The 13,893-nt window shown below is 38.5% G+C and overlaps 1 protein-coding gene across 2 annotated transcripts; it reads right to left on the minus strand.

Moving 5' to 3' along the window:
- Positions 1-2,281: 2,281 nt before the first annotated feature.
- LOC115415560 (ankyrin repeat and SOCS box protein 2-like) lies at positions 2,282-13,491 on the minus strand. Of its 2 annotated transcripts, none has more exons than XM_030129176.1 (10): positions 13,424-13,491; positions 11,869-12,279; positions 10,914-11,024; positions 10,435-10,604; positions 8,811-8,966; positions 8,184-8,429; positions 6,517-6,688; positions 5,041-5,620; positions 4,455-4,608; positions 2,282-3,724 (listed from the first exon to the last, which is right to left on the minus strand). In XM_030129176.1, the coding sequence occupies exons 2-10, from the start codon at positions 12,237-12,239 to the stop codon at positions 3,570-3,572; spliced, it is 2,115 nt and encodes a 704-aa protein (XP_029985036.1). In that variant the 5' UTR covers positions 12,240-12,279; positions 13,424-13,491; the 3' UTR covers positions 2,282-3,569. The 2 variants fall into 2 exon arrangements, with proteins under 2 accessions (XP_029985036.1, XP_029985037.1); XM_030129177.1 differs by lacking the exon at positions 13,424-13,491 and adding an exon at positions 12,673-12,829.
- Positions 13,492-13,893: the final 402 nt, after the last annotated feature.

Below are 13,893 nucleotides of genomic sequence, written 5' to 3' on the forward strand. Positions count from 1 at the left end.
TGTGTTCCCAAGAAGAAAGAGGTTTCTAACTCCATGTTCCACCAAACTGTTCATCATAGCGATAATAATGAGTCAGGCATAAAATCTGACAGGTTTATTTTTCCATGGTGTCACAGTAACATGAAAATAAAACAACGATGTGTGGATTAAGAGGAAAACTGGCCTTCTCAATTTAAAGTTTTTCCTTCAAATTGTTTTTTAATGTAATTCAGTTACTTTTGGCAGTTGTAAACAATAAATTAACTAATGACCAGTTTTCAGTAACACCAAAAAACGGTTATGAATGCAACTCCCATGATCCCCTTCTGTTTCTACCACAATTTATCATCATTTTCATCTTTTATTGTTTTCTGTTAAAGACTTATAGTCATAGGAATTATATGCGGCACCTGTAAGAAATATAGCAGATATGACATTTACAGATTCAATACATCAAGTGAAAACAATGTGGACAGAATGTAGCATCATGTTAGACTTTGCTATTAACAAGGAGAAACACTAAAATGTACGTTTGCTGAAGACGCTTTAGTTGATATTTCATGTCTTCAGGTGTGTTTCTGTATGTGATGCTGAATCTAAATGAACATCTTTGTGTCAGATCATGTCTGTAAAGGTCAAAGGTTGATTGTTGAAAGGATATTTTATTTTATTGTCTGTTGGATCTCGCAGACTTTCAGGAGGCAGAGGAGACATGAAGTCATCCCCATTAACCCCTGACCCTCCAGCTGATTTAATGTGTTCCTTTAAAAACAGCAACACGTCACCATGTAGAAATGAAGCCGCTGGTGGTTAAACACATTTATCTCATAGAGCTGTAAGGAGATGTCATCTGCTGCTGCATTAATGAGTCCTGAAGTCCACATGTAGGTTATGAAGATGAGAAAAAATATGTTTTCAACATCAGAGACGTTTCAGTCATTTACAACATTGTTCAGTGACATACCTTTTAGTCTTGAATGCTTATGTGTCTGTTTTATGGTGGTAAACTGAGTTCCAGGTCCAGCTCCAACATGATCCACTTCATCACTGTGGACTCTTGATGTGGACTAAGTTTCTGGACACACTAAATACAACATCTCAGCCTCTTACCCGGCTGTGACAGCTGCAGATCTGAAAGAGACAATCTAAATCCCACATGTTTGCCAACTCTCTGTGAATGTTCTAGAAGCAGTGCCGGATTTCAGTATGAGCTAAATAAGCTACACCACAGGGCTTCGTGATCCTCAAAAACAATTCCAGAATTTTTTTTTACTCAGTGTACTGTCTTCAAGTAAAAATTGTGCAAATTAATCATCTATAATTGCATTGACTAGATAGCTGAATTATAGGTGATAGGTAATATTTAGTATCAATATTCCATAGATAATTAATGGAATTATAATTGTGTTTAATTCAAGGGGGAACTGAGGCAGTTCTATGATTATGTCAAGCAGAATTATCCCAGAAAAGAACAAAGTCAACACAAAGACCTGTATCAAATTATGTATCAAGATAAGATTCATTTAGTTTTCCCTAATGTGGAAGCAATATTATGACTATCTCTACATCTGATGGCAGCAAATTGTTCAGGAGAAAGATCATTTTCAGAGCAAAAGAGAATAAAAAATGAACAGAGAAAAACTATGTCTCAAGAAAAATTGTCTGCGCTTAGCATTATGAGCATAAAAAATGAAAAGTTGCATAGCATATCTTTTGATGGCATAATCAAGAATTTTGATTCTGCAAAATCAAGAAAGAAAATGTTTTAAGTTGTAACTTAGATGATTTTGATACAATTTTTGTGATTTTACAACACAATCTTTATCATTGAATATTAATAAAAATTAAAAGTCAATATATCTTAAATTTTTCATATAATTAAAAGGTATATATATTTTAATGTTATCTGAGACGAGCTGGCGTTATTTAAAAAGGGGTGGGGGCCTCACCAAGTCTAAATACGGCTTTCTCTAGAAGGAATGTGCAACTAAAACAGGAAACTTAGTCAGTTTGTCATCATATTGTGCAATACTGTAACTGGATGTAGATGTAAACACAGCGGCAGAGGTCTACACCCTCACACAGCAAAATGAGACCAAAAAATTGGTTCTTCAGCTCTATCTAGTGGAGACATGGCTAAACTGCAGAGTGGATGAAATAAACAAAAACACTGGCACAAACAAGTACTGTCTCATAAAGTTATTCAGTGTTGACTTCTGTTCAAGACAACTTTACACATTTCACATTCACTCACTTTCTCTTGTTAAACATCAAAAAATGTTTCAGATTCTGCCCTTTGTGTTTTTTATTTGACTTAAGAAGAAGTGTGAGATATCTGTGCAGGAATATCCAAGCCAAACAGTATTTACAGATTTACCTGAATAGCCTCAAGATGTGCTGCAACATCACTGAATTTGATGAAAATAAATAACACAAGAAAGTGACAACTAAGGTTTCACATAACAGAACAAACAATGTGTCATTATTAATACAACAGGTCGACTGATAACAGCTTTTTAAAGGCTCATTTACCATAGTTTGTAAGAAAAAGCTGATATCAATATTACCACAACTTATAAATGGAGGACAATTCATTGATGTCTGATAGCAATTTGCTATGATAACCTGTTATCTTAGAAATTTTCGGACCATATCTGCTCATATTATTTGCCACGACCTTCATCATATTTGCAAAAAGTCAAACTTACACAACTTTTGAAATAAACCACATTTTACATATAAACAGGGGCAAATGCAACCACATTGAAAACACTAACCTTGTATGAATGAAAGTAAATTTAAGAGAAAGATATTCATACCAGTATTTGAAGTAGATTTAAGGTATTTCTCTTAATATTATATCCACCTATTTAACTCTGATTAGTCTGAGCGCTGTCTTTTCTTTCCAAATGACTACATTCTAGCTTTCACGCACAATACAAAATCTCGGTACTGTACAATAAATACAAAACACTCATTATTCACTACATTAAGAAGTTAAGTTATTTCCAGAGAACATGATACTGTGGGATTGGACTTAAAAAAAAAAAAAAAAAAGAAAATGAACCATGTGAGTTCATCATCTGACACTGAATAAAAACTCATTCACCACCTAGCATGGTGATGAAATAAATGTTAATTCACCTATCAGATGAATCCACCCCAGTAGGAGGAGGATACAACAGAAGGAGGTGATTTTTAAGGCGAGTGAGTGTAGAGAATAAACAGACTACCTAGAGACTAAACTAAATAACCTTAAAATTTGCAAATACAGCCTTATTTTGTCAAATCTACAGGCAATCTAAGTCTGAATTGCTCACACACTGAAGATGACTGAGTTAAAACAGTCCTAAAATAAAAAGATCATAACACGTCAAGAGCATTTCAAGTCCAGTGAAAGTGACAAAAGAAGAGTTAACAGATGCAGTTTGACCCATCCACATGTGCCTAAAATGACTAATCAGTCGACCTCTTACTAAGACTATTATTATCAATGCATTAAACAGTTCTGAGTCCATGTGCTGATTTCTATTATTTGAATAGTTTCTCCCACATCTGCATGTCCATCAGCTTTTAAAAACCTATCAGTATTAAAATAATGAGTCAGACTGGTCATCCTCCAGAAACTCCTTGTGTTGGAGGAATCGGATCAGACCTCCAGGCAGTGGAAGCCTCTTCAGCCGGCGATATCCGACCAGATTCAGGATCTGAAGCCGACACAACTGCATCAGCGGTCGAGGAGGCGCTGAAACACAACAGCACTCGTCAGAGCAAGATATGTAATTTAAGCCATTATGTGTCTCGTCATTGTGTATGTATGTATGTATGTGTACATGCATGTATGTCATTCTCTTCATCATGTGTTTTACATTATTTAATCTGGTTGCATCTTTTACATTGTGACACCATTTTCGTCTTTGTTTCATGATTCAAAAAACAACACTGACCTATCACAGATGACACTGGTCTACAAGTAAAATGCTTCCAGAATAAAAGTAGTTCAATTTTACCACGTGTGCGTCACTGATAAAGGAAAAATCAAGTCAAAAATGCTGGTTGGCTGAAGTTTCCAAGATACAGTCTTGGGTCAAAATGTGAAATTCGAGAATTAATGAGAGAATGGGTTTTATTCAAAAGGAATATTTGCTACCCGATCTACTTCAAAACACTGTCCGCACATGACAATACATTCACTTTACAGGTTCTATCTAGTGGAAGATTTATAAATCTGTTGCATAAATGTACATAAACCAATATATATGTGTAATAACACTTTATCATATACCTTGAAAACATCAGCAAACCAGCACTTCTGTCATTTGTTTTCCAATTAATCTTATTAAAATACGTAACATTTAGCACATTTAATCTCTGAAGCACATAATTTCTACACAATTGTAGACCAGTGCAATCAACATCAAGTGTTTGGTGATTGGTGAACATTAACTCTGGTGGGAGTCGCCTGATTAACTCACCTGCCTTATCCTTGATGATGCTCCATCCAGAGTAGCTATCCAGGTGCTCCATTAGTCTGGAACACAGTGTTACATTACCTACGTAGTCCAGCAAGACATCGATGATTGGCCCAGCCCACCGGCATATGCTGGGGGCAGAGATCATCTCACAGAACTGTCAATCAATGGAGGACATAAGAAGTTTAGTTTCATCAGTTTAAAGAGATAATAGTATTGAAGAAAATCTATTTCTTCTAAAAATATACAGTATAAATGTACATAAACCAGTATATATGTAGAATAACATTATCATATACATTGAAAACATCCGCTAATGAGCATTTTTGTAATTTGTTTTCCAGTTCATCTTATTAAAGTATGTGAGATTTAGCACATTTATAATTTCTATACATTTCTAAAACATTGTTAGACCAGTGTTACACTTCCAAATGAACTCATACATGAATCATATACATCCGTCAGTATGAGATAATGTACTGGGACCTGGTCATTGGCTGCTGAATTGTTACTAAAAATCAGCAATTTGACAAAAATTTTGATATAAAAATAAGCTAATTCTGAGCCTATTCATTTGAACATGCAGCACCTGAACAGGTCTCTTGTGGTCGAACTCTGACTCATCTCTGTCGAAGTTGCGGCTTTCTCTCTCTGATCGCTGGGTTTTGATTGGTGGATGTGGCCCAGTGCCGTAGATGCAGCTGAAGCAGGGCATGGCTTGGCCCCCATGGTCCAGAAAGTATTTGAACATGGGCAGGTACTTCATGGAGAACATGTACACAGCAGGGAAGGTAGTGGGGTGGGTGGGGATGGAAGCGTTGATGTCTGCACCGTGCTCTACCAACAGTGTGACGGTCTTGATGCAGCCATGCCTCGCTGCTACCATCAGCGGCCTGAACACATCCAGGTTTGGATCGGCGCCAGCCTGCAGGAGCATCTCAACAGCATCAATGTTGTTGTTGATGACGGAGAAGTAGAGGGCTGTACTGCGACGGTCCTCATACAGTTTAGTGCGTTCTTCAGACAGCTGAGCATTCACATCGAAGCCTGCTTTGATCAGCATCTCCAAGATTTCGTCACGGTTACGTTCAGCTGCCAGGTGTAGTGGGCTGATACCGGTCCGGCGGACTCGGGCCTTACTGGTAACGGGCATCAGCAGAGACACGATGCTGGAAGACGGAAACATCACAGAACCATGATTGAGTCCTTCAGGCTCTGAAAGACCAGATTATATCAGTGTATTTAAAATCTGATTTCTGATAAAGTAATTGGATTAGTCTTGTGCATTATCCCACACACAGTTCTGTCTGTTCACTACATGCCACTACAGCCCAGACCTCAGATCAGTTTTCCACTTTGCCTCAGTCCATTTTAAATTAGCTTTGGTCCAGAGAAGATAGTGGCGTTTCTGGATCATGTTCACACATACGTTTGGTAGAGCTTTAACCTGTATTTGTGAATATTGCTGCGAACTATGTTCCTAACATTGATTTCTGGAAGTGGTACTGAGCCCACGCAGTGATTTCTGTTACAGAATCATGTCTGGTTTTAATGCAGTGCCTTCTGATGACCTGAAGATCATGGACATCCAGTGTTGATTTTCAGCCTCCTCCTTTGTGCACAGAGATTTCTACAGATTTTCAGATTTTTTTTTCAACTACAATTGCTTTTATAGCTCACAGTCCACATATTGGCTAACACTTCACCCTGTTACTGACTAGTAACAAACACCAGATTCAGAAAATACCACTCTCTTCTCTTCACTGGACACATTACCCTTTTACTCACCCTAATGTCCATTGATTCACACTCAAATGTTCAAGTCTTTTAGTATGATCACCCCTTATTTAAGCAGCTACTGCGACCAGTAGCTGCAGTGCAACACAAGGTCTTCACAACAGTTAATACAGACATCAAAACATGCATATGAATATTATATCTTAATGACATCTGCTGAATTCATAGATCTATGGTAGATGTAAACTGTGGTCTGATGGGACTAAAAACAAACACAAAAAACATAATCCAGCTGTTAGAGAACATTCATGAGTTAAACATGGCCTACGTTTCACTTCCTCTCTGGGCTGCAATGTGAAGCGGCAATAATCCGGTTTTTCCAGGTTTGTTGGCATCTGCATTTTGTGAGACGAGGAGCTCCACAATGCCCTCATGTCCATTTTTAGCAGCTTCATACAATGCTGTAGCTCCATCAGCAGCCTGAGAGTTAATATCTGCACCTGCATAGTAAACAACAACAACAGCAGCAGTGGTCAGACTGTTCATGTCTGATCCTGGGGTGGGTGACAGCAAAGGCCCAATCATCTTGTGTTTATATCTGGCTTTGGCATGATCACAGGAATCTGGTTAGCAGACATTCGTGATCTTAGTGGCACAAGATTAGACTGGTAAACAAATAATAAAATCTAGAATCACTTCAGTCTGGAAACCAAAGCAGAGAGGCTAAACTGTCATGACATGACACAGTCTTGGTACATGTGCCTGTGTTTTGGACCAGTCATAGTTGAATAGAGACCAGATAAAGGGATGGATCACCTTCTTAGAGTTAGTAATGGAGAAAAAAGGCTCAACCTTCATAAAGAAAATCATCTCTATCACCCCTTTTCCAAGACAATCTACTGTAGAGTCCCAGAGGACTGAGGGTGGCGGTCTGAAGGCCTAAACACCACTTACATTGCATTTCTGCCTTCCTTTCATTGCTATTTAGAAACATTTTATGTCATAGAGGCTTTAAACTTCATTCATGCAACCCAGTAAAGGCTTGAAATGGGTTATAGAGTTAGGTCTGTGTAAATGTGGTATGAAATGCCACATTATTTAAAGACAGAATCCAAAAGAAACATGTATAATGTGAGCAATATTGGATTGTGGTTGAACCCCTGGGAGTTGGGGGGTGGGAAGGTGGACGAAGACCAAAAGTCCAGAGCTTAACTGAAAAGGTTTCTGCTCAAAGATTGTTCCAGTCAAAGAATGCAAATACTATCATCCACAATAAAGATGTAAAGATGCAAAACTACTGAAAACACACAATTGCCAGAGTCAGTTATCATTAGATACTAAAAATATGCAGATTCAGTAACTAAAATACTACAGTGACTACTTTCATCTAAAAGTATGTCTGGAGCTGATTATGAACAACTACAGCAAGTCTAAAGGAAAGACAGTTTAGAAATTGGTCTAAGAGAAGAGAAAACTGTATGATCCAGATTTAGCTTTTAACTAAGAGGCTGTTCCAAAGAAGAATTAGATCTATTAATAAGACATAAAACACTTGACCCTATGATCAATCAACCCAAATCATCTTTCAGAAAATAAGAGGAAATAAGATTTTCTGTAAGCCATCACTTTAGTCAAAAAGGAACAGAAACAGGCTCAAAATGCTGAAAGGAGAGGTCATGAATCAGATGGTGTGATCTGCAACTTCATACAAGCACTTAAAAATCTGTCACAACTTGCGAAATTAGAATTAAATAATAGCTGCAGTTTGTCTCTTTTCCATTTGGACTCAAATTTTCAACTAACTGGTAACTAAGAGGTCTGTAGTTAGATGGGTAAAGCAGTGCACAGTGTATGCTTTAACAGGTTGATGTGGGAGAGAAAGTTAAATTACATGCATGTGATCTAATCCTAACAGTTTACCAGTTGATCTGTAGCGAATAGTTGTTTCAGAGCTTACAGTTTTATGTTCATTGTTGGTAAACTACTTCTTCATACCGTGTTTGAGGAGTAAGCGCAGCGTTGCAATCTGCCCACTTTGAGCAGCAGTGAACAGAGGGGTGATGCCATACATGTTGGTCAGGTTGTGTTTAGCTCCAGCCTTCAACAGCATTTCACAGATTTCCACACTATTCCGACCCACAGCTTCCTGCAGGGCTGTCCAACCCTGGATACAGTGAGTGTTCACCTGTGCTCCATGGTTCAAAAGCACAGCCACAGTCGCAGCGTTGATCTTCTCACAGGCTGGAAAAAAAAAAAAAAAAAAAACACAACAAAACCACATCAGGAGGAGAAATAAAGTCAAAGTCAGCCAGCTTTATTGTCAATTTTGCTATATGTACAGCACAAATAGAAGACTGAAATTACAAAACTCTAAGGCCCCATGGTGCAAAAATGAATACAGTTGAAAAAAAAAAAAGAATAGAATATAACTATAAACAGTAGAAGGCTGAGGAGACAATAAATAAACAATAAAGGTGCAACAGTAAAGTGACAGATGAGTTATTGAGTTAAAGTGACAAATGTAATAAACAGTGTGACTGAAATAAAAGCACTATGTTCTCCTCTCCCCCATGAGTTTCTGATGTCACTCGAGCTTTGTGATGGGTTTACTGACAGCGTTACCTTTATAGAGTGGAGTTTCTTTTTCATAATTCATGATTTCAGGATCCGCTCCGTTTTGCAGCAACACCTGAACACAGCTCAGGTGATCTCTGCTGGCGGCGATCAGCAGCGGTGTCTGACCTTGTGCTGTTCGTTTGTTGATCATCCCAGGCTGAGCTGAAGCCAACATATCACATGTCAGGGATTAGTCAATTATAGTCTCCCCTTTGTACTGTCTGACACACTACGCAATTTGACTTCTCATGTAAATATGTATATAGTCTGTTAAGTTTTATTACTATTTCTGTACTATCTTTATGCTGTATGCATAATTTCTTTGCCCTGCATTTTAGCTGCCTTAACCCTTTGTAGAGTATAGTCGCAAATTTTTATCAGTATTCTGCTGTTTTTGTAATCAGGAGCTGCTCAACACTCTCTGTGAATGTACATATGTTACCTGGTTATCTCTGATCCCTGATGTTCACGGATCGATTTCAAAAGCCTGTTTCGGCAACAGCGTTATTAATTTCATGACATTCTACTGATTTTTGAATCATTTTTTTTTGCTTGTATTATTGACATAAAATAATTTACATACCTAATACTGGAAAATGTGTTTTTTTATCTTATTTTATTTTTTCAGTCATTCATTTTCTGAACCCGCTTTATCCTCACTAGGGTCATGGGGGTCGCTGGAGTCTATCTCAGCTACTTATGGATGAAGGCGGGGTACACCCTGGACATGTCACCATTTCATCGCAGGGCTGAACATATAGAGACAAACAATCACTGATACATTCACACCTATGGGCAATTTAGATTAACCGATTAACCTATCAGTGCATGTCTTTGGATGGTGGGAGGAAGTCGGAGTATCCGAAGAGAATCCATGTGGACACAGGGAGAACATGCAAACTCCACACAGAAAGGTCCCACCCCCATCGACTGAGGAATTGAACCCAGGACCTTCTTGCTGTGAGGCACGAGTGCTATCCACTGCACCACCATGTCACCCATTTTTTGATTTAACCTTTATTTAATAAAAAAACCCCAAAAAACTAGTTGATATAAAAAATCTCTTTTGCAAGAATGTCCTGGCCTTGACAGCAGCAGATGAAGTTACAGAAAATTTATAATTACTTCTATGCAAATTATGACAGTTATGCCTAATGTCACTAATTTGTATCATAGCTATTGTTTGTGCTATATTCAAATTAATTTAGCATCTACTTGACAGCAACAACACAAATAATTGATCTTTTATATAATTGTCAATAAATTTAGGCAGTAAGAGGGTTAATCAGCAAACTTCCCCATGTGGGATCAGTAAAGTTAATTTTAACTTAATGTTCCCATTACTTTTACATTTCATTTCATTTCTTTATCTAGACAGGGACAATGCACAATATACATCAACCTCAAACAGTTACAAACGTCACTAATTCATCCCTTCACATGATACATTTCTGGTAGAATAAATGCCAATGAGCGCTGAACCTGTTCTGAATATCACCTTAGTAGAACACCTCTGTCTGTGAGGGACAGGTGAGTGACGTCTGACCTGTCTGATCATTAATATGGATCAGCTTGATCTCTGTAAATGTAACGATGCGTGGTTTGACTGTAGGTGTGTTCTGATGTTCACCTGACAGCAGCACCCTCAGACACGCCTCCTGGCCGAACCACGCCGCCTGGTGGATGGCGAGCCAGCCCGGTCTACTGGGCAGCATGAGGTTTGTACCTGGACGTGACGCCAAGGCTTTGACTCTGCTCACTTCTCCCAGTCGAATGGACTTGAAGAGAGGCTCCTCCTCCCTGCACAGAAGATGCCATCAGAAACCTGTCCCACCTGTCAATATACTGCAAACACTGAAAGTACAGTAAAATATCTTCTACAAGACAATATGATTGTTTTATGTCTGACAGATATTTCGTTTGTTTTTATGTTGGAGCATTTCATTACTGATTCCATGTAATGTTTTGAAGCTCACATTACTTGAATCATAAAACTGTATCCAAAAAAAAAAACGTTTTGAGCTACAATAACTGACTGCATGTGCTCTTTTTCTGTCTACAACACTGATAATGTTATATGATATTAACAACACTGGGAACCACTCATACTCGTCAGGTTCCGGACCGATGTGGACCAGACTGCCATCAGGTGCTCGATATGCTACCATTCGCTTCCCAGAGCCTGTCATGAAGCGACTGATTGTCCCTTTGAAGGTCTTCCTGCCACAAAACCACCACAACAATAAATCAGAGCACAAACACAAAAACCTGTGGGTGTGGCCTCCTTTGCCTATTATATCAGTGTTCAAAATCCTGAGGTCAGTAAACAATGTGAATCAGAATTCATCAGGACTGAAGACCACAGAGCTGAGACAAAAATGTACGATACTAATCAGATGTTACAGATCTGGGTCTGCTGCCATGAAAATATAACGTTTTGAAGATTAAAAAAAAGCACATCTTAGATTCCAACATGCCACATTTTTGGGTTCTGTGTCATGTTCCAGGCTAAAGGGGTAAAAACCAAAACCACCTAGGAAGATGTCAACACAATGTAATAAGATGTAAGAGACAGAAAATGAAAAAGACGTAGCAGATGAACATGAACTAGAAGATCCAAAAGACATAAATGATGAAAAAATAAATCAGATGTAAATGGAGACTGGATAAAGGTGTCATAATGTTTCATTTCTGGCAGACACTGAAAACTGATTTACACATTTGAGTGAAGTTAGTGTTCATTATTTTTAACAGTTTTTAATTAGATTTGAATTTACGAGGATTTAATAGGCTTCACATTATATTAATGTGATGAGGTGGTTAAGATTGATAGACATGTCCTTGAGGCCAACCTTAGACTCTTTTACCTTGAGGACATTTCAAAGCCTGGACTTTATCACTTTTACTGCCAGAAAGATTCAGTACTTGAATTTTAACTACAGTATCTGGAATTTTGCAATTTCTCAAAACCAGACACATATCCAGTTTGCATCAATAAATGTACAGATTCTTTTTTTTAATGCAATCTAAGATCTGTAGAGCAAAGTAATGAGAAGTCACATACGGATCTGGAGGCTTTTGACTCGGAGGGTTTGGAGAACTGTAGTGAGCGGTGGTTTGTGGTTCAAGTGAAGTATTTGAACTGCCGCTTGGAGGTGGATTATGTGAACTGTGTCTTACAGGGGGATTCTGGCAGCTGTGGATTACAGGTGGATTCTGGGAGCTGAGGTTTGCAGGTGGATTCTGGGAGATGTGTTTCGGTGCAGGACGGTTCAGGCTGCTGTAGTTGTCTTGCTGTGCAGGCGTGCACTGGGACTCGGTGAGACTGCGTTCGATGGCGAGCTGCAACAGCTCATCATCGCTGAAGTTACTGTAAAGAGAATAGTCTTCGAGTCCAAGAGTTGAACCTGATCGGGAGATATGAGCCGCCGCCATGACGACAAGAGGGGTGAAAGTCAGAGGTTGGAGATGTTTCCTATGAGAAATAGCAATGAATCAGTCAGAAAAACACGTGAAATTACATGAACTGACCCTGTCTCCTCTGGATGACCTTTTAGCACAATGAAGAAACTCTGTCATTCACAAATCCACAAAAGCCTCTGCAACAGTAACATTACTTTGATTCTAACTGGAATCAAACACTTCCATTTGTTTACTGAACTTTCATCAGAAATAAATGTTCAGTGTTTTCAATACTGAACTAAAAACATCATCTCATGAACATAATCAGAGGTACTCCTTGAAACTGAAGACAGAATAAATGTTACCACAAAACTGACAGAAAAAACAGAACCAACCATAAACACCTAAACAGAACCATAAGTACAACTTTAGGGACAAAAATAAAATGCATCTTAAATATACTCACTGCTTGTCTTTAAAATTTTGTGTTTTGTAACTCCATGTGTTGAAACGTTGCGTGTCTGTTGTGTGTCTGCTGTTGTCGGTCGGTAAATGAGGTTGCACATGGTATTGGGGGCGGGGTGTTACTTAATGGTTATTTTTAACACCTGACCTGCATTACAAACTATCAAATTACATATAAATGTGTCTAAAGTCCATGACATAGCAGTTTATTTCAGCAAAAACACAACAAACAGTCTCTTTTTTTGCCTGCATTTGCATATTCAGACATAGGTACAACTGCTGCAGTCTGACCCTGTTCACCTCAGGTCCAACCCAGTTCACCTCAAGTCTGACCTGGTTCATCTCAGGCCTGACCCAGTTGACTTGTTGAGACACAAACAAAAACCAGGCTTTGTTCCAAGGGTCTTTGGCTGGATTAACCGAAGCGTCCTGAAACACCACTGAACTCAGAGCAGCAGACAAGTGTTTGGGTTTATTTTTGGAGTCAGCTGCTGCAGCGAAAGTGAGCTTCAAGATAAGGTTGCAACATTTAGAATCCCAAATACAAAAAGGGGGTTACAGTAACAGTCCACATTCTACCATAAAATTGAGGCTGCTGTAAACTTCAATAAAGTAACAGAGTGATACTTCTGTCTACTCTACACAGCTTCATTCCTGATTTTATGATCTGTGATAAACCTTTGACACATTAACAGATAAATGCCTGTTTTTTCACAAGTGTGTGTGTATGTTTGTTTTAGTGTTTAACCTACTGCACTGCAGGATCTTATGATGAGGTAAGCATGTCATCAAAGTCAGCAGAAGTCAGTGTCAGCATTCACCTTGAACAAAAAAATGAAAAATAGAAATGGAAAAGAGCTTTTGTGTGATTGCATGGACACACACCTGCTTGGTCCGTGATGTTGCAATAACCTTTGCATATTTTATTTCATATAATTCTTTGTACACTCAGTGTTTTATGCATCAGTAAGCTAATGGCTAAATGCCTACACGGTAACAATAGCAGCATCAAAGACAGCTGAGTCGTAGAGAATCTGTGGATGCACATAACTCACATTCAAGTTGTTATTTGGCTGAAATTCAACAGCTGAATATAGCCTACTCACAGAATTTCGAAATGTACCATGTATATTCTGCAGGAAAATACAATCCTGGACCAAATGTACTCAAATCAGGGGTCAGGCCTGTGAGTCTGGATAAAAATCCTTAAAATGGCAAACTT

Source organism: Sphaeramia orbicularis, chromosome 24 (assembly GCF_902148855.1).
Source record: "Sphaeramia orbicularis chromosome 24, fSphaOr1.1, whole genome shotgun sequence".
Taxonomy (NCBI): Eukaryota; Metazoa; Chordata; class Actinopteri; order Kurtiformes; family Apogonidae; genus Sphaeramia; species Sphaeramia orbicularis.

Excerpts from the sequence above, each read along its gene's own strand:
- LOC115415560 (XM_030129176.1), bottom strand. The coding sequence starts at position 12,239 with ATGGCGGCGGCTCATATCTCCCGATCAGGTTCAACTCTTGGACTCGAA. Across the intron at positions 8,967-10,434 it reads TCTGAGGGTGCTGCTGTCAG|CTCAGCCTGGGATGATCAAC; the intron begins GTGAACATCAGA and ends TGTTGGCTTCAG. Across the intron at positions 8,430-8,810 it reads AGAAACTCCACTCTATAAAG|CCTGTGAGAAGATCAACGCT; the intron begins GTAACGCTGTCA and ends TTTTTTTTCCAG.